At 50.7% G+C, this 17,602-nt stretch overlaps 7 protein-coding genes and 1 pseudogene across 8 annotated transcripts, besides 1 other annotated feature; 5 read left to right on the plus strand and 3 right to left on the minus strand.

Annotated features, from left to right (window-relative positions):
* The first annotated feature begins 782 nt into the window (after window positions 1–782).
* NCS57_01408400 lies at window positions 783–1,810 on the plus strand (annotated as a pseudogene). Its single transcript has 4 exons — window positions 783–977; window positions 1,034–1,228; window positions 1,279–1,710; window positions 1,754–1,810.
* Window positions 783–1,810: a sequence feature.
* Window positions 1,811–2,805: 995 nt separating this feature from the next.
* Window positions 2,806–4,448, plus strand: NCS57_01408500 (uncharacterized protein; the record flags this gene model as incomplete). Its single annotated transcript, XM_053063699.1, has 2 exons — window positions 2,806–2,967; window positions 3,021–4,448. Exons 1-2 carry the CDS (start codon window positions 2,857–2,859, stop codon window positions 4,446–4,448), a joined length of 1,539 nt encoding a protein of 512 aa, XP_052907032.1. The 5' UTR covers window positions 2,806–2,856.
* Window positions 4,449–4,951: 503 nt separating this feature from the next.
* NCS57_01408600 (Methyltransf-11 domain-containing protein) lies at window positions 4,952–5,251 on the plus strand (the record flags this gene model as incomplete). The annotated part of the gene is made up of 1 exon (XM_053063700.1): window positions 4,952–5,251. The coding sequence occupies one exon, from the start codon at window positions 4,952–4,954 to the stop codon at window positions 5,249–5,251; it is 300 nt and encodes a 99-aa protein (XP_052907033.1).
* Window positions 5,252–5,915: 664 nt separating this feature from the next.
* On the minus strand, window positions 5,916–9,749 carry NCS57_01408700 (uncharacterized protein; the record flags this gene model as incomplete). The annotated part of the gene is made up of 4 exons (XM_053063701.1): window positions 5,916–6,490; window positions 6,544–7,336; window positions 7,397–7,448; window positions 7,498–9,749. 4 exons carry the CDS (start codon window positions 9,747–9,749, stop codon window positions 5,916–5,918), a joined length of 3,672 nt encoding a protein of 1,223 aa, XP_052907034.1.
* A 1,238-nt stretch (window positions 9,750–10,987) lies between these two features.
* On the plus strand, window positions 10,988–11,932 carry NCS57_01408800 (uncharacterized protein; the record flags this gene model as incomplete). Its single annotated transcript, XM_053063702.1, has 1 exon — window positions 10,988–11,932. The coding sequence occupies one exon, from the start codon at window positions 10,988–10,990 to the stop codon at window positions 11,930–11,932; it is 945 nt and encodes a 314-aa protein (XP_052907035.1).
* Window positions 11,933–12,132: 200 nt separating this feature from the next.
* Window positions 12,133–13,104, minus strand: NCS57_01408900 (uncharacterized protein; the record flags this gene model as incomplete). The annotated part of the gene is made up of 1 exon (XM_053063703.1): window positions 12,133–13,104. The coding sequence occupies one exon, from the start codon at window positions 13,102–13,104 to the stop codon at window positions 12,133–12,135; it is 972 nt and encodes a 323-aa protein (XP_052907036.1).
* Window positions 13,105–13,923: 819 nt separating this feature from the next.
* NCS57_01409000 (uncharacterized protein) lies at window positions 13,924–14,890 on the minus strand (the record flags this gene model as incomplete). Its single annotated transcript, XM_053063704.1, has 2 exons — window positions 13,924–14,648; window positions 14,710–14,890. The coding sequence occupies 2 exons, from the start codon at window positions 14,888–14,890 to the stop codon at window positions 13,924–13,926; spliced, it is 906 nt and encodes a 301-aa protein (XP_052907037.1).
* A 1,205-nt stretch (window positions 14,891–16,095) lies between these two features.
* On the plus strand, window positions 16,096–16,985 carry NCS57_01409100 (uncharacterized protein; the record flags this gene model as incomplete). Its single annotated transcript, XM_053063705.1, has 2 exons — window positions 16,096–16,264; window positions 16,312–16,985. The coding sequence occupies 2 exons, from the start codon at window positions 16,096–16,098 to the stop codon at window positions 16,983–16,985; spliced, it is 843 nt and encodes a 280-aa protein (XP_052907038.1).
* Between the last annotated feature and the right edge of the window lie 617 nt (window positions 16,986–17,602).

Consider the following 17,602-nt stretch of genomic DNA (forward strand, 5'->3'; position numbering starts at 1 on the left):
GGAAAGCTATGGATATGGTTGGTTATTATTAAGGACTGTTTTATGCTCATGGAAGTGCATGTAAATATTGTCCGGGGGGGAGGTAAGACGGCGTATGCGGCTATGGGGTGGAGAACGGCTCTGAGATGTTTGGCGACAGTGCAACAACCTGCTCTCGCCTGTCAGGTTCTGTGACCTGATTATATGAAATACGGAACTATCCGGCAACTACTCATAAAAATGAAGTCTGGTGATAGTTCTAGGTTAAGAAATTGTTGCTACAACCCATTAATCGTCATAAGAGGCTCTCTCGGGTAGGTCAAGGGAGACTGACAACTCAAGAGTCTCGAAGGCGAGTTTGCGCAAGTTTCTATATCCACTAGGAATACCTAGACGAAGTAAACAGTTTGACATTCTGACGTTTTCGACACCAATTTTCGTTTGATTGCCTTAATCCATTATGACATTGACGCCTCGAGCACAGCCACACAGCCGCTGACTGCGGGATTTTTTCTGACACTTCAACAACCTTCCTTTCCACCTTTCATACGCATCCACCAACGACGTTCTTGGTGTTGTAACAAGGAAGCTCCATCATCTCTCCGTTGCCTCCATTGCATGGAGCACACTCCAGAGATACCGAAATGGCGCCAATAAACCCAGAGACCGCGTCTGGTAAGGTCCCCAACTTTAGAAGAAACGGCACGCTAAAGTTATCCTCCAGAACGAGCGCAGTACTATGAATTAAGTCCGCCACGTCGTATAGGTACCATCAATAGACTAAACCCTCTTGCACGTAAGAAAGCTCACATGTAAACGAAGGGAAAGGAAGGCATGCTATCGTCTTTGAGTGCCTCGATTCCAACAAGCGCAAATTCGCCATGAAATTGTTCAAAGAGGACAGCATCAAGAAAGTTGAGAAAGAAATCGAGGCTCTCAAACATCTCCGTGGAGGACCAAACATTATCGAATTCATCGACGCCGTGCAGGGCGATAACGTTGAACCCCCTCACCGCGCGTTATTGCAGACAATGATCACTGACACGCCGAGTAGGACGTAAACGTTGGTGTAGTGCTTGAATTTGTGGACAACGTAGACTTTCGAAGTCTCTACCCACGCTTCAACGCCATGGATATCCGATACTACATTCACGAGCTCTTGAAAGCATTGCAGTTCACGCACAGCCGTGGGTTGATTCATTGCGACGTTCGACCGCACAACGTGGTCATTGATCACCAAAACAGAAAGGTAAGCCTAAGTTGGGTTAAGCATCAGCGCATCTTGTTGATAGTGTACAGTTACGTCTCATCGGCTGGAGCTCGCACAAGGTCCATGAACCTGAAGATGACGATGGCAGAATCTCCACAGGTCCCTGGAAGGCTCCAGAGGCTCTTCTCGAGATGGGGTTTTACGAGTACAGGCTTGACATGTGGGGTCTCGGATCGATGTTCGCGTCCATGATCTTTAGAAAAGAGCCCTTCTTCCACGGTGTCAGCCTAGAAGATCAGCTGCGGAAGATTTCTCAGGTTCTTGGGACAGAAACTATGAACGACTATATTGAAAACCATGGGTCAGACTATTGGAGGCAGGATGTTGAGCAACTGGGTTATTGCCCTCCGCGAGCCTGGTCAAGCTTTGTTAACGACGATAATCAACACTTGACGAGCGACGAGGCGTTTGATCTTGTAGACAAGCTGTTAAAGTTTGAACCTGAGGCAAGTTCACCTTTTGTTTTAAATTCTTGTCTGCGGCAAGCTAACCTCACCAACTCAGGACCGAATCACGGCCGAAGAAGCTCTGAAGCATCCGTACTTCCAGGCTCTAAGCTAAGGAATAGTGAATTGACGTCTTAGCTGGAGTTATAGGGAAGTCTGTCCTGGTACGCTACTTGGACGGCACGCATCACGGATGGAGATTGCAGGCGAAAGATCCGCAGAATATAAAGCGATGCAACGAGCTGGCTGGTGCGTGCATAAGAACCTGGTAGACCCTGTATACCCCGCAATGGAGAGAAGCGGCAGAATGGACATTCGGACACAGGCGGACGGGAACCTTATTTCATTGCATTTCACTCATCCTCGGCATCGACCGAGGTGAAATGCGACAGCGGAGCATACGAGAAATGACTGCTTACCGACTTTCACTGTCTTAAATTTGTGAATCTGAAGGGAGGCGGCTGAGCAATGAGAATCGCCGAGTAACATGCAAGCTGACACGCCACATGGTGCTTCTGCGTAGGGGAATGCCGTTGTCGGGACGTTGTATGGGCAGTAGAATGCAGTGCGTTCCAGGGAGAAGGGACCTGGAAGCAAATGGGCTCTCAATGTCTTGGATGATGCAGTTTCCATTCGTTGGCTGTAGTCAGCTCAAGGGAGCAGCATTTTTTTAGCGTGCGGATGGCTTCAGCTTAATCTTGGCGGTAATCGCCAACCATGTTTTCCCTTGAGCTGGCTAGACCGACTGTTTGGTGCTAACGACCCTTCAATCCGTTAGCCATAGAGCCTATTTCCTGGATTAAAGACACATGATGCGCTTCTGGGGTAGAACCGGATGCTGTTCAGGCAGCCATTGCCCGAAAAGAGGCTTGAAATGTCTCATATCTCATCTCCATACCGAGTTCCCGTGTCAATGCAAGGGAAGCATTTCTCACCTCGCCTTACACACGAATCTCGCATAGCAGTGTCTCTCTCCAGGGCACACACTTGCCTGACCCCTTGAGGTCCCATTATAAGGTCAAACATGGCAGCACGCGTCCTTTTTTGCTGTTTCGGTAGTCCACTTTTTTTTCTTGTCTGTAGGTTTTCATGAAGCTTCCTGGTTCCAAGTCTTCCTCCTGCTCTCCTTTGCTTGCGGACCAAAAGCCGGTGCCGGTGAGGATGGCTGTGCAGGGAGGATCGTACCAACGCCATCAGGGTCAGAGGAATCGCGGTCGGATTTTCATCATTGCTGTTGTGCTTGCTTTTCTGTTTTTTAATTTTGGGTATCGCGTACGTATAGCCTTTCTCTTTCACCTAACGGCGCGATATTGACCTGTTCCCAGGACATCACACACACTCGATACCCACCTCAGCTTCTCAGCACCTCAAACAAGGTCTCCCGGCTTCACTACCTCGTCCCCGCCAATGTCGTCAACCCCCACGTTTGCGCCGTCGTGGGCTCGGCCCTCGCGAACCGATACTCAATTCCTACGATCCTAGGCTACAAAGGAGAGGGGTTCATGGATGCCCAACGAGCGCACATCGCGAAACTGCGCGCCATTCGACATTATCTCCAAACCTGCAGAGGGGACAAGGATGATTTGGTTATCATTGTCGACGGCTTCGATGTCATGGCTCAGCTGCCTGCTGAAGCCATGATCGAACGCTATTTTTCCGTCATGGCTAAGGAGGATCAACAATTGGCTGATCAACGCGGCATCTCGGTTGAGGAGCTTCACGCAAGCGGTATCCGGCAGACTCTTCTTTGGGGAACCGACAAAGGGTGTTTTCCCGAGGGCGACAACGATCCTCGCTGCTGGCTCGTTCCCTTCTCGACGCTCCCTCGTTACAAATGGGGTCCGAGGACAAACAACGGCGAACTCATCTACAGCGACTCTCGTTTCCTCAACTCTGGAACCGTCATTGGTCCTTTAGGTGATCTTGCCACCTTTATTGAAGCTGCCCTGTCGGCGATAGAGGACAACTGGGACCAAGACTACTTCTTTCGCGACTCGGATCAATTCTACATCTCTTCCTTGTACGCTCGTCAAGAATACCAGAGAGCTGTCGATCTAAACGGTGGACAGTTCCCAGAGGAGGTTGGCGACCGCAGTTTACCGAAGAACAAAGAAGGCGAAGACGATGTGACTGAGTATCACGTCGTCGTGGACTTTGACTCGTCATTCACACAGACCCAATGCCACAACAACCGGTTCATTCACAAACTTCAGTTTGACAACTACGATCTCACGGCCCATATCGGGCAGGATGTTTTGGAGGAGGGGGACACCTTTCGACCATACAAGATCCAGATGCCCGCTGCCTTGTATCAGGCCCTGTACAGAGTCTACGAATCCCTGCCCCCGGATGATCGACCCCAAATGCCAGCTCGCAACTGGGTACAGAGTCTCAAACTCGGCACAAACATCGGAACACAAAAGATCTACGCCTTCTACCACAACACATGCGACAAGGCTGGCTTTGTCAACAAGTACCACGACTCATGGTTCTTCCCCCTCATCCGACCTCTCCTACGCTCAGCCGCCAGGGCGATTCGCGAAAAGAGACCCATTGGCCCTCGACCCATTGATGGGAGGGTATGGATGCCTGCGAGAGAGTATCCGGCGGACAGGAGTCTGCAGGATGAGTTCGGGGGCGTTTTTACGGATATGGAGGGGGAAGAGTTCATTCCTCTGCAGCAGTTCTGTGGTGATGATATAATATCGGCAATTGGCACAGAGGTGGAATTCCCTTTGAGCAGGCTGACCTAGTAGCCATGGCCTAGAAATAGTAGATATACCCCGTATATATAGGCCAAAGATTGACAAAGATTGCATTGTAGATTGCGCCCTAGACTTATTTGCCATTTGCCTGCTTGTTGGTTTCCTTGCCAGAGCCTGTTTGCAGGCCCTCGGAGTGAAGGAGTGCATTCTCCTTGTAAATGCAACACTCACTGCTACTGCAGTGCGAGACTTGTTGCAGAACCACTGCTTGTGCAGCATCTCATCGGAATAATTATAAAGATGCCCGACTCCTATCGAATCACTTCCTGCCAAAGCCTTCACCATTGGCGCGCTCTTGTCTTCTGCGGATAGATGGAGTTGGCCCGTGGTCGGGTTATGTATCCATATGGGGCCAAGTCTTCATGCAAGCTGTGAAGCGAGGCTTGATCTCATCAGATTACGATGCCAGTACGGAGTATTCCTGTATACATAACAGAGGAAACATCCAGTAGTCAGTGCCCACCGAATTGTAACTAGGAAACCATCACATCATGTCTCAAGGCGATTTCGACCATGGCGCTTCCGAGTATGCTAAGCTCGCCCACGCTGTCACCCGCAACATAGCATCCGCTGCACTCAAGAAGATCCCCCCTCTCAACTCTCAAAGCCGAGTACTTGACTTGGCCTGTGGAAGCGGTGAAGTTACGAGCCTCATTATCGAAGATGCCATTTCGCGAGGCCGTGATCCCCCACCGACTGTGCTCGGTTTGGACATTGCTCCTGGCATGGTGAAGCTCTACCAGACCAAAGCAGACACAAACTCGTGGAGTACAGTATTTTCTAGAGTCTAGGACGCGCAAGATCTCAACGGCATCTCTGATAATTAATTCGACTTGGTCTTTATGAACTTTGGTCTCATGTACGTGCCCGATGGTGTACGCTGTACGAAAGAGGTCTACCGAGTGCTCAAGCCAGAAGGCCGTGCCGTCTTGACGACATGGAACCATGCTGGTGTTCCGAAGCTTGTGGCAGATGCAACTGCGGCTGTTGGGGCTCCTCATTTCTTCTCGCCTACAGACAATGGTTGGGACGCAAAGGAGAAGCTCGTCTCAACAGTGCAAGCTGGGGGTTTCAAGATTGATGACATCCGAGTTACAATGGAGAAGACGACCTTGGAACAGGGAAGTGCCGATGGGATCGTGGAAGCTCTCAGCTCATCGTTTTGGAACCCGTTGCATGACGGCACTCTAGAGGCTACGTCCAAATGGCAAAAGGCTCTGAGAGCAATTGACTCCGCTACAGAAGGACATTGGCATGATTGCCTGGGTCTGTGTTGCAAAGAAGAACCCATAGCTTTTAGAGGGCATGCCCAATGTGCAAGGAATCTGAGTACATGGTCAGAGCGAGTAGTAGTACGAGGCCTATCAACTTTGTGCAATCCATTCTTGGTGATCTAAAATACAATTATTATTGATATACAAGAAGCTTAAACCTTCCTTAGATGCACTCAAGCGCTTAGTCTAGCTTGATAGGTCCAGGTCCAGTTCGGCACTGCACAGGAATCGTTCCCAGACCCTCACAGTCCCAGTCCTCTCCATCACCATAGATGTAAAAGTCAATGCATCCATTAGGACTGTTCCACACAAACGGCTTCTGTCCAAACTTCTCAGACGTCGTGTCCGTGTTACAGTTGTTGACAGCGCTGCTGAACTTGGCCTCGCAGTCTGACTGCGACAGTTCGGGGTGTCGTTGGCCGTCCGCCGGCTTGTTGCAGCCATCCTGACCTTGCTGGGAGTACTGAGTAATGAGCTGTAGTGTCACGCCGTCCATCTTGTAAGTCTTGAAGACGGGCTGTGCTACTGGAGGGAGCTCGATGTTGTGGCCACAGAAATCTTTGATGGCTTCCTCTGCCTGATCTAGGGAGAACTTGGTGTAGACGGTGGGATCGGCGCAGTTGTTGGTTTCTTCGGGGACGGGCTCGGGTTCAGGCTCGGGCTCCTCTTTCTCGACTGGGATCGTATCCATGGTATACTTGCCACAGCCCAGATCGAATTCGGCCTTGCCGGTGTAGAGATGACTGTTGTACTGGCCTATTGACAGTGTTAGCACAATGATCGAGGCCATATTCGGTGCAGTTACTCACAGCTGGAAACCATCTGCTCGTAGATCTCAGTACAAGTCTTGGAGCACTGTCCGTCCTTCTTCTCAAAGGTAAACTTGATGTCAGCATCAAGGTCCTTTGTAGGATCCAAGTCGCCTCCTCCAAGCTGGAGCTCAGCATTCTCGTCAAAATTGACGTCGCTGTCCTCGCAGAACTTCTTGGCCAAGTCCTTGGCAAACTGAGGGTCCATACCAGCAGCCTCATCCTCATGTCGGGCGCAAGTGGGACTAGCCTCTTCCTCCTCGGTCATGCGGCGCTCGTAGTAGCTGCGCTCTGACCAGACGCGCCACATGCGGTCCGGAGGATCAGACATTTCATTGGTCTCCCAGTTGATCTGCATGTCATCGTACTCGATAAACATGATACCTCGGGCAGACTTCTCTCGAGCCTCGCGATCCTCATCAGACTCCTCATCCTCAGGAGGCGGCTTGACATAAGTCTTGATGATGACCTCGGCGCCTGCAAAAGGAGCACCATCGCCGTTCAAGTAGCCAATAAGCTCATCGACACGGCTCTGATACAGGAGAGTAGGGTTCTCAAAGGTCGAGTCTCGAGTCCGTGGCACTTGGACAAAGATTTGAACGTTTGAGTCGGCTGAGAGGATGCCGTCATCGCCAGCAAGACGAGACGGGGGCGTGAACTTGGGAGAAACCGTTCTTCCCTCGGCGGGCTGGTCTTGGAGCTGGTTCATCATCTCATCCCAAAGGTCCTTGCGGCCATTGTTGACAGAGTCGTCCTCTGGCTTCTTCTCATCGTAGAAGAATCCTGGCTCCATCTATACATTGTTAGTTCCTTAGCTGTCAAGCCCCTGTGAAGCTGTGAAGGGGTCACTTACAAAGTGAGCAAGCCATCCGCCCTTATCAGATGCAATAGTCACTCCAGTGCAGCTAGAACCAAGTCAATAACGAGCTAACAGACAGTTTCAGTTTGACATACCCAATGAGGCCCTCGACATGCAAACCAAAGGGGAAATCCTCCCAAGCTGCATCAACAGACACAACATTAGTAGAAACGGTGTTCCAGTCCAGCCTCTCGGAGATTTCACCCGTCTGTCGACGGATGTATGAATCCTTCTTCTCATCAGTGTCATACTTAGGCTGGTCCATGTTATCCATGCGCTTGACCAGCCATCGTCGGTCACGACGCTCCTGAGGAGTCAGGGTGGGCTGCTCCCATCGCTTCTGAGGGTTGCATTGGGAGCAGTTGACGTCGCAGACAATGTCAGATGCGCTGGTTGAGGTTGCTGTTGTTACGGTGGTGACTTCGGTGGTAGGCTCAGCATCGCATTGCGTGATGGTAACACAGTCCTCAGTTGTAACAGTCTTGACGGTAGAAGTATCGGCATCGCCATCCTTGAAGAATGAAGTTGAGAGGTAAACCGTCTGAGTGCAGCTCTCAACTCCAGTCTCAACGCAGCTGGTAGTGGTAGTTGTAGGCTCCTCAGTCGTGCTGGTGGGCTCTTCGGTCGTGCTGGGGACCTCATCTGTAGTGGAGACCTCATCAGTTTCCTTCTCTTCCTCCTCCTTCTCCTCCTCGAGCTTCTCAGAGATCTCTTTAAGAGTATCGGTGAGAGTCTCGATGACATCAATAGGAGGATCAGGCAGCTTGACGTTCTCAGCCAAGTTCTCCACGACCTTGGTCGCGCAACCAATCAGCTTGGCAGCATCATCAAGAAGGTCAAGAACACCTGAGATAAGGCTTCTCTTCTTCAGAGCTGTCTTGCCACACTCCTCAGGGATCTCGGGCTTGACATCAAAGTTGGTCCAGAGAAGGACAATATCGTCCCGAGTTTCCTCTGTCTTCTTGATGTACTCTTCTTTCTTCTCTTCATCCTTGATCATGTCTCGGTTCGACCAGAGCGCAAGGATAATGGGACCAGCATCTGTTGCATCCTCAGTAGCCTCAGGGCCGCTGACGGTTGTGGTTGGTGGATCAAACTCAGGGAATCCAGTGGTTGCATCCGGCTTGTCGGTGGTGACGGGTTCATCATCAGTAGTGGTTTCGCCAGGCTGTTGGTCCTCAGTGGTAGTCTCGTCAGGACTCTCCTCAGTGGTGGTGGTTTCGTCAGGGCGTTCCTCGGTAGTGGTAACATCTCCGTCGGTTGTGGTCTCCTCAGCCGGCTTGTCAGTCGTGGTGGTCTCGTCGACGAGAGTCTGAGTTGTGGATGCTTCAGTAGTAGTTCTCTCGGTGTTGAGCTCCTCACTAGTAGTGGTCTCTACCGTAGTCTCTCCTGCTGTGGTACTTTCAGTGGTGGACTCGTCAACCAAAGTGGTCGTGGTCTCCTGAGTCTGTTCGGCTGTTGTCTCAGTGCTCGTGACTTCAGTTGCAGTGGTCTCCTCATTCGTCACAGGCTCTTCGGTGGTGGTTGTGGTCTCGGCCGGTTCCTCCGTAGTCTCGGTAGAACTGCCCTCAGTAGTTGTTGTCTCGGCATTGGCAGGATCCTCGGTTGTGGTAGTCTCTTCAGTTGACACGGGTGTGTTCACCACTTCGGTGTTGTCGGAAAATGTGGTGGACAGGACAGGAGGAATCTCAGTAGTCGACTCTTCCTCGGATGGAGCGCTACTAGGTGTGATTGGGACCTCGACGGGCTCGGTATTTGTAGTAGGAACCAAGGGCGGGACGGTACTCGACTCCTCTACGGAAGTGGTAGGAGTTGCAGGCTCAACCGTATCCTCAACCGGAGCTTCGGACGGGGAAGGAATGATCAGAGGAATGGTGCTCGACTCTTCCACTGGGGTGACAGGGGTTTGAGGCTCGGCCAAGTCTTCAACAGCACCATCAGAGGTGATGGGAATGACTGGAGGAACTGTGGTAGTGGTAGGCACTTCAGCATTGCACAGAGTATCCGAAGCACCCTCGGGCAGAGGGTAGGGGACATCAACTGTAGGCAGAGCCGGGACCTCTTGCGCGGCAGGATCAGAGGGAACCCAGACATATCCAAAGGGATAGATAGTCTCAGTCTCCGAGATGGTTGTTGGCGTAGGGATCGTCCAGAGAGCAGTGTCTTCAACTTGGGACGGAGTGAAAATTACGTCTCCTTGGGCACCAGGCACCACGAGACTCGCAGCAGGCGTGACATCGGGGTTACCACAGAGCTGCTGGTTATCTTGACGCTTGGCCAAGCCCCAAAGAGGGCTGGCCTGGGTCGAGGCGGCAAGGGACAAGAAAATGAGTGACAAAGGAGCCATTGTGAAGAGCGAGATCCGGCGCTCTCAAAGGAATGTGTTGGTTGCTCCTCGACGGATACCAAGAGGGGACGAACCAACAGGCCCAGATGCGAACCGTTTGTATTTATCGGGCATTTACTCCGCAGGAGTTAGTCTACCCATGCCCTAGGTCTCGGGACTTTCGTTATTGTTTTCTAAACACATTATGCTCTATCGGATCCTTCGAGGCACAGCCTTGTTTCCTCTTGATTGATGGACACAGGCCAACCATATGAATCAGCGAGCCGCCTGTATCAAACTGCGGAGAAGTTTCTGTGGAACAGTTTAATTAGCCCCGAAAAAACCAGCTTGCTTGGGAAAGATAAGCTGTGATTTCAAGGATCCTGCAGAGATGATCCCAACACATCTGTGTGCCACCGGCAGTCGTCTTATGATACACTGGGCGTTCCGTAAGCGCCGGAAATCACAAGTGACGATCAGGCTTGGTAGAGCATCAGATCGGACTCTTGATCTCACCATCCTTCATCTCAGCTTGGGTTTGGGGTTGCATTCTAGCTTCCTCCTGTTTCATGTTGAGCAAGGCATCCCCACAGAACGCGGCACAGCTCTGTCTGTGGGAGCTGACAGAAGGCTAGGAGATTTTTGGGAGACAGAATCTTGAATTCAAGCTTAACGACATTATCCGTGTTCTTCTGGTCACCTTGAACGTTGGTTTAGCTCGGCGGAGGTCAGCATGCTGGGAGAAGGCCCAAATCCGCGCATCTTCCTGGCTTGCCAATTTCCTCAGCAGTGCAACAAACTCAGGCTTTCGTAATGGAGCCGGGTGTACGCACTGTATCCTGCATTGCTCATCAAACAACTCCGTGGAACGGCTCCTTCGGGACATTTGGACCCCAACTTTATCCCTAGGGCTGAAGCATTAAGATACAGGGATTTACGCGCCTTGGACCAAGTTGTTGGCGCGAACGCGTAAGGCTGACTTGAGCCTTAATCTGCAACGTCTCACAGACGCCCTGCGTTCTCCTGTAATTTTGGCCTGTCAGCGCTAACTGGTTAGTGCATCCTCCCCGATCCGATCGACAGGCACCGCTGTTTCCTTTGAATGCACGCTATCGACGAGTCGTCATCGCTTCAGCTCCGGTTGAGTGCACCTGTTATTGAAGAGATTCGTCTTGCAGAACTGAGATCACTCATCTACGCCCTCTCACGCAGGAACTGTGGATTCTCTCAACCACCCAACATTACCACAAGCTCCCACCATGTCTTCTCGGCCTCAGCGCCCGCCAAACCCGCGCGACATCTTGGATGAGGCCATTGAACACAACTCTGTTGCTCAGCTAGCCGAGGCTCTACAGATCGCGCAGTCACATCCCCCGCGGAACTCCTCTTACGAGAAATTTCTGGCCTCCACACTATCCGCCTGTGTCGAAGACGGGAAACTTGATCTGGTGAACTACCTGTTGCAGCAGGAGTCTGTACCTTTGACATCGCTGTCCCCAACCAAAGTCTGGTCCAATTTTTCCATTCCCCTTGTGGAATTGCTCATCGCCCATGGATGGGACATTAACCAGCAAGCGCCTCGCGGGCCCACCGACAGATGCAGACGTCTCGTTGATCTGGCCTGTCACGACCAGGACATCATCACTTGGCTTGTCGGCCACGGCGCTCGCGTTGACGGTGGGGAATATGAATATGAGATATTTCCTCAACCAGCTCCTCTACTAGAGACTTGTGCTCTTCAAGGATCTGTCTCCACGTTCAAATATCTTCAGGAACGAGGTGCCCGTCTCAGCAGAAGAACTCTTCACCTTGCGGCCGGAGCAGCTGCAGCCCTTGGGGTAGACCCAAAGGTAGAAGACGATGGCACTGTGGGTGCTACAGGACCAACAGGGAGCAAGGAAGCAGAACGCAAAATAGCAAAGTTGGAGATGCTTCGCTTCCTTATTGAGGAAGTCAAGTTGGACGTGAACGCTATGGATACTGACATACCGCACCACGCTCATCACTTGGGTACTCCGATATGTTATGCAGCGTCTAAGTCGAATGGAGAGGCAGTGGTGAGGTGGTTACTGGAGAAGGGAGCAGACCCCAATATCAAGAACATGGAGGGAGCTGACGCTGAGTACGTCGCCAAGGACCATGGATGCGAGAAGCCACTGGCTGTGCTGAAGGAGTGGAAGGCCACCAAAGGACATTCAGAATGATCGATACGAAAATTCGATTCATTCTCGTTATCTAATTACTAGTTTCCCTACTATGATGCACTCTAATGATGGTGGGGTGTCCGAAAGTGGTGACATGGTCAGAAACAGTAGTCCCAGCAGAAAACTCAGACGAAGAGAAAGTAGTTGATAGCCAGTTTAAGAGCCTTAGTGACGTGATCCTTCGTCTACGCCCAGGCTACCTAATTCACCCAGTCGACATTGATGTCAATCTCATCCCCATCTAGACTCTCCTTCCCGCTCTCAACGAGAGCTTCCCACATGGCCTTCTGAAGTCTCTCCGCAAACCTAGCTTCGCCCGGTACCTCGTAATCCAAGTCGCGACCGCAGTTGATCATGGCCATGAAGCCTCTCTTGGCTTCCTTAGCAATAGTAGAGTCTTTGCTATGAGAAAGATGCTGAAAGCGCTCTCTCCAGAAAAGCCATCGCTTGAGACTGAAGCCAGACTGGTTGACGCCTTGAGCTTCGGCAAGTGCTCCACAAGCGGACAAATCGGATTTTGTATGCGCCTCATACGAACGATCAAGGATAGAGAACGTGAGAAGCCTGTGACGACATTGGTCCACCCAAATCACGGCTGTTGGGAGGAGACTTGCGGTAACCGCCTCATCACTCGTTTCGAGAGCCTCGCGCAAATACCAGAGAGCCATCAATGCTAGAGAATCTGGACAAATTCCAGCTGATAGCGCCTTGGTAGAGAAAGTTGCAAGGTTGCACATCTGGGAGGACGTGCCGCTCGACACGGTATGCTCCCACGATTCCTGCAGACTGTCGGCAAACCCGTAGGACTCCCAAGAAGCCATGTCACTGTCGGAAGGATGCAATTCATTGTAGAGCTGGTCAAACTCCTTTGTCCAAAGTACAAGAAGCACAAGCTTGTCATGAAAAGGGTCATCCTTTTCCAGGACCTTGGCCATCTCGATGAACATGCGCCAGAGTACTTGAAGACCTTGATCAATTTCCTCGTGCTGAGTTAGATCTTTGTTGGAGGCATCCTTTAGAAACTGGAACGCGAAACTTTGGATAGAAGTTAAGAGTTCTTGTTTATCTTTGGGACTAGAAACGTCATGGAGGTCGGAAAGGAATCCCTCCAAGACGTCGTGCCTAAAGGCGACGTCATGGTCAATTTGAAGCTTGGCTGTGAGCTTTGACATGATTTAATGGAGAGAGGAAAAGAGGAAATTGATTGTGCAATCAAGAAAGGAAAGTGTGGAATAATGAAGAGTGTTGCTGGTCTAGGGTGATGCGAGACACAAGGTCTTTATACCCTGAAAATATTTGCCATAAATTCGAGGCATGCACTCTAGGCAACTATCTCTAGGCACCAGGGTAGTATTATCGAAACAAGTTCTTTCGCTTTTTCTATTTTGTTTCGTTGTTAGAAACATGAATTCGATGGTGGTTAATTATCCCTCGATGGTTGTTGCCAACTAGTCGGCGGCCATGGTGGTGTTGAGGGGCACGCACCACGCGTCGTCTTGACGGACGTTTTTGATTGGCTGAAATCTGGTCGATAAGCTGCAACGCTAAGATAAAATGATAAGATAAGAGATACGAGCTTATCTGTGTCACGTGACTCCCTAGTCACCGCTCAATGCATATTCTCTCTTATAGAAGAAGAGTATTTTCGATTTCTTATCCGTAGACTTATAATAAAATTGCATTTTACTTGATATTCTATCCCGATACTGTACATGTTGGTTGAGAGGAAGACATAACCCATATAGGGGACAGGAACACGCTGGATGGAAGAAGATAACTACCAAGACGCCAATGAATTCGAGAAATGGGACTGCCAACAACACAAAAGAAAATACCATGCTAGCCTTTGAAAATCTAGTTGCCCAAATACCGTGCCCTCCAGTCAATATCTGGCCGAAATCCATTATCCATACTTTTCTATCCAACCCGTCGAACGATTGCTTGCCATGCTCACAAACTCCACAAGCCCTCGGAATTTCGTAATGAAACACTTAGTAACGTTGGTAACCGTTATTCTCATGAGATGAAAATGATTGCGCCTCAAGCGGGTATTGGTCGTTGTCGAAGGGACTCTTGATGATAGCCCGTTGGTTAATGACCCGGCTGGGATGAAACCAGTTGAACAAAATAGAAACCAAGGCCATGAGTGTAGCGTCGAAGAGATAGATGTAGATCTCGTTGGATTGCAAGGCACCCTCTTTTCCGAGAACATACTCGGCAACACGGAATGCCGATCGAACCAGAATGAACAAACTTGTGGCGTAGAGAACCATGAGGAGCTTCTTCCACGGCGTCGTGATAGTGGCTGATCGATTCGTGGGATTTTTCCGGATCCTCATATGGAAAACGAGCGTGACGATCATGAAGAAGCCAAAGAAGAAAATCTGGATCATCAAGCCGCCAATGATGATATTCTCGCCCTTTTTGACGCTATCCTTATCCTTGGCGGTGGCGAGCATGCCGCCGCCGCCGCTCTGAGCGAAGAAAGACAGGACATCACCAAGGACAAAAAGCTTTGTCAACCACTTGGGCGGGATGAGAGACAGCCGCCCTGCGTCCAGAAGAACGATCAATCGCCCCAAGACCATGTAGATAGATGCGGCGTAGAGGGCGGGGCCAAGCAGTAGAAGGATCGATTGCATGATGTAGGGGTTCTTTGTGTAATCAGGTGCTTCGTTTGCGGAGAGTGCTCGTCCGATATAGCCGGCCGCCTCGACTGTCGCCTTGGGTCAGCTCCTATGAAAGATCAAGCTCTTAGGGCGCTGTGCAACACTTACAGAGACAGCCGATCAAGAATGGAATGAAGTACCACGTTCGGCTCTTGAACATCTGCCAAATGTGTACGAGTGTGGAAAGGGCGAAGAGAATGACGAATACAGCGGCGGCTGGAAGCGACGGATCATAGTTGTAGAAAGTGAAGCCCTGCTTCGCACCAGATCCTCCTTCGTCGCCTGCCATTGTTGCTAAAGATTGATCGTGAAAGAAAATGGAAAGGAATGTCTAAAGTTGGTTCTTTGCTGGTTTGCGGGGTGGATAAGGAGTGACGGTGTCCAAGACGGGGATGGCAGATCGGCAGTAAAGATTAATGAATGAAGTGAATCTGCAAGGCACAGCACGAATCTAGAACTTCAGGGACCGGGCCGTTCATATAACAATGGGCTAACATGCGGCTACTTAGGGGAAGGCTTATCGTATAATTTGCCGTGCAGCAAGCTTTGCACAATACGTACGCGGAAGAGCCCCTGGGCTGAGTGGGCCATGGCACTCGGCCCATTCCGCCACCCCATATTCGTACATCTGACAGGCTAAGATCGAAATAGGGCCTCGTCATTCTCGGCGCTTCATCGTTGGGGTATTTTTGGAACACAATGCTCGTTTGGAGTGCCGTTGATGGGTCTTGATTGAACTTGACGTGAAACGCTGTAGTGTCACAGCTGTCACAGGGAGATCTAAAGCGCCTATGCCGCCACAGAGTATGCAACGCTTCCCGTCATTCAACACTGCAAAAGATACGCCTCGTGGCTTTTGTTAGGTCTTTCGCATCCGGCCGAAGGCCCGAAGAGTCCAAGTGAAGTCGCCGGGACGAGTCATTGCATGCTCCCTAGGCACTACAACTCTATGACAGCTTCACAGTCGCTCGCGACAGATAACGAACAGGCCGCGCAATAAGGGGCTCTGATGCACTCCTACAGGTCAAAATGTCACCTTCAAATAGATGCCACTCTCCAAACGCGCAAAGAATGTTGGAGTTTCTCCCAGCACTTTTGATCTTGTGGATGATTGGCTGGCGGAAATAGGGCAGGGCTATACGTGTATACAGAGATGCTATACGCGGACACGGCTCCACGTATCCGACCAGCCGACGTATCCAGCCTCCAAGGCCACGACAAAAGTCACCGGTTGGGCACACCCACGACGAGATAGTTCCATGTAACTGGCGGCAAATCCAGATAATGGTGCTCTTTTTCGCAATTATACGCGTCAGCGTACCCCGCGCGTTCTGTTTAGGCTTAAGTGATAACCTTCGGTCGTGGTATAAAGTCCGACAACCCCTTTACTTCGATGTTGATACCGGTGGAAGTTCATTGCTCTCATTGGCTCTGCAGCGAAGTCTGCGCTCACGAAACTGAAAGTCAACACAAGCGCTTGCAACCTCGTTCACCATGCCAAAGCTCGAAACTCACAATGGCTATCCGCTATGGCGGTACCTCCCCTCACTGCCGGCCGCAATCGTCTTTGTCGTCATATTCGGCATCTTGACTATTGGCCATGCCTGGAAAATGTTCCGGCACCGCATGTGGTTCTGCATCCCCTTTGTTGTGGGGGGTATCTGTAGGTCCACCACCCCGACACCCCGACACGACGCTTACCTGTCACAGTTGAAATCATTGGTTACGCAGCCAGAGCTGTTGCATACAACAACACGGGCGAGCTTATGCCTTATGTCCTCCAATCGGCTCTTTTGCTCCTGGCTCCTATCTTGTTCGCTGCTTCGCTGTACATGACCCTCGCCAGAGTTGTACGAGCTGTCAAGGGTGCACCGTTTTCGATTATTGCACCCCGATGGCTCACTCGCATTTTCGTCTTTGGCGACATCTTCAGCTTTATCGTCCAGGCTAGCGGTGCCGGTCTGCGTGTTCAGGCTGGTAACAACTCCGACATTGATCCCAACCTCGGCTCGAACATCATCGTCGGCGGCCTCATCTTCCAAATTGTGATCTTTGGTGTCTTTATCGTCACTGCACTGATCTTCAACTCGAGATTCCGAAGACACGTCGCAGGGGGTGCTATGGTATATGACGTCCCGTGGCAAGAGAGTCTCAACATGCTCTACGTCACATCCATGATGATCATGGTGCGAAACATCTTCCGAGTGGTCGAGTACGGTATGGGAAGCGACGGATATCTCTTGAGCGTGGAATGGGGAGTCTATGTATTCGACGCGGCATTGATGACTCTTACAATGGCGTGGTTTTTCTGGCGGTACCCGAGCCAGCTCAAGCAGGCTATCAAGGCAAATTCAGAGGAGGTGGAGCTAGAGTCTGGAAGGTGAAGGACATTGGAGCCAGGACGACATGAGTAATTGGTGATTTGACCTCAAGATTATGCCGTTTCATGAAGGGTTGGCGGCTTTTGGGGTTTGGAGATGGACTATGGGAGGTGGCCATCCGTTTGTTATTTCTCGTTGCCTATTCTTAGATACCTTTAGCATGAACAATATTATGATTAGACTTAAACCAAGCCAGCAATCTTGATACCGGGACGTGATTTGCCGATTGGAAAGCTTGTATCAACCAGACTACGAGATGTAGGTCAGCGTACAGTCGTTTCGCGTCTTGGTGGCCTATTAATGGGAAGACGACTGGGCCTCGGTCTAACAAGCTCACGCAAATAAAAAACTGGAACTATTCGTTTGTGTATATGTAAGCATGTAAGCAACTAACTAGAGATCGAGGCCAATCCGCACGCTTGGTAACACGCACCAAGTGTATCCTTGATGCCTGAACCAACTCCCAGAGGGTGAGAGCTCGGCTCTCTTCATATTATTAGTTCTCATAATAACCTCTACTTGAAAATTTTGAAAAGGGAGACCTTCCCATATATCTCGATGGTCAAGGACTTATGCTGGGTGGGACGGCTCAACTCAGACCATCATCTTCATCACGGTCA

The sequence above is a fragment of the Fusarium keratoplasticum genome, chromosome 12 (assembly GCF_025433545.1).
Source record: "Fusarium keratoplasticum isolate Fu6.1 chromosome 12, whole genome shotgun sequence".
NCBI lineage: Eukaryota > Fungi > Ascomycota > Sordariomycetes > Hypocreales > Nectriaceae > Fusarium > Fusarium keratoplasticum.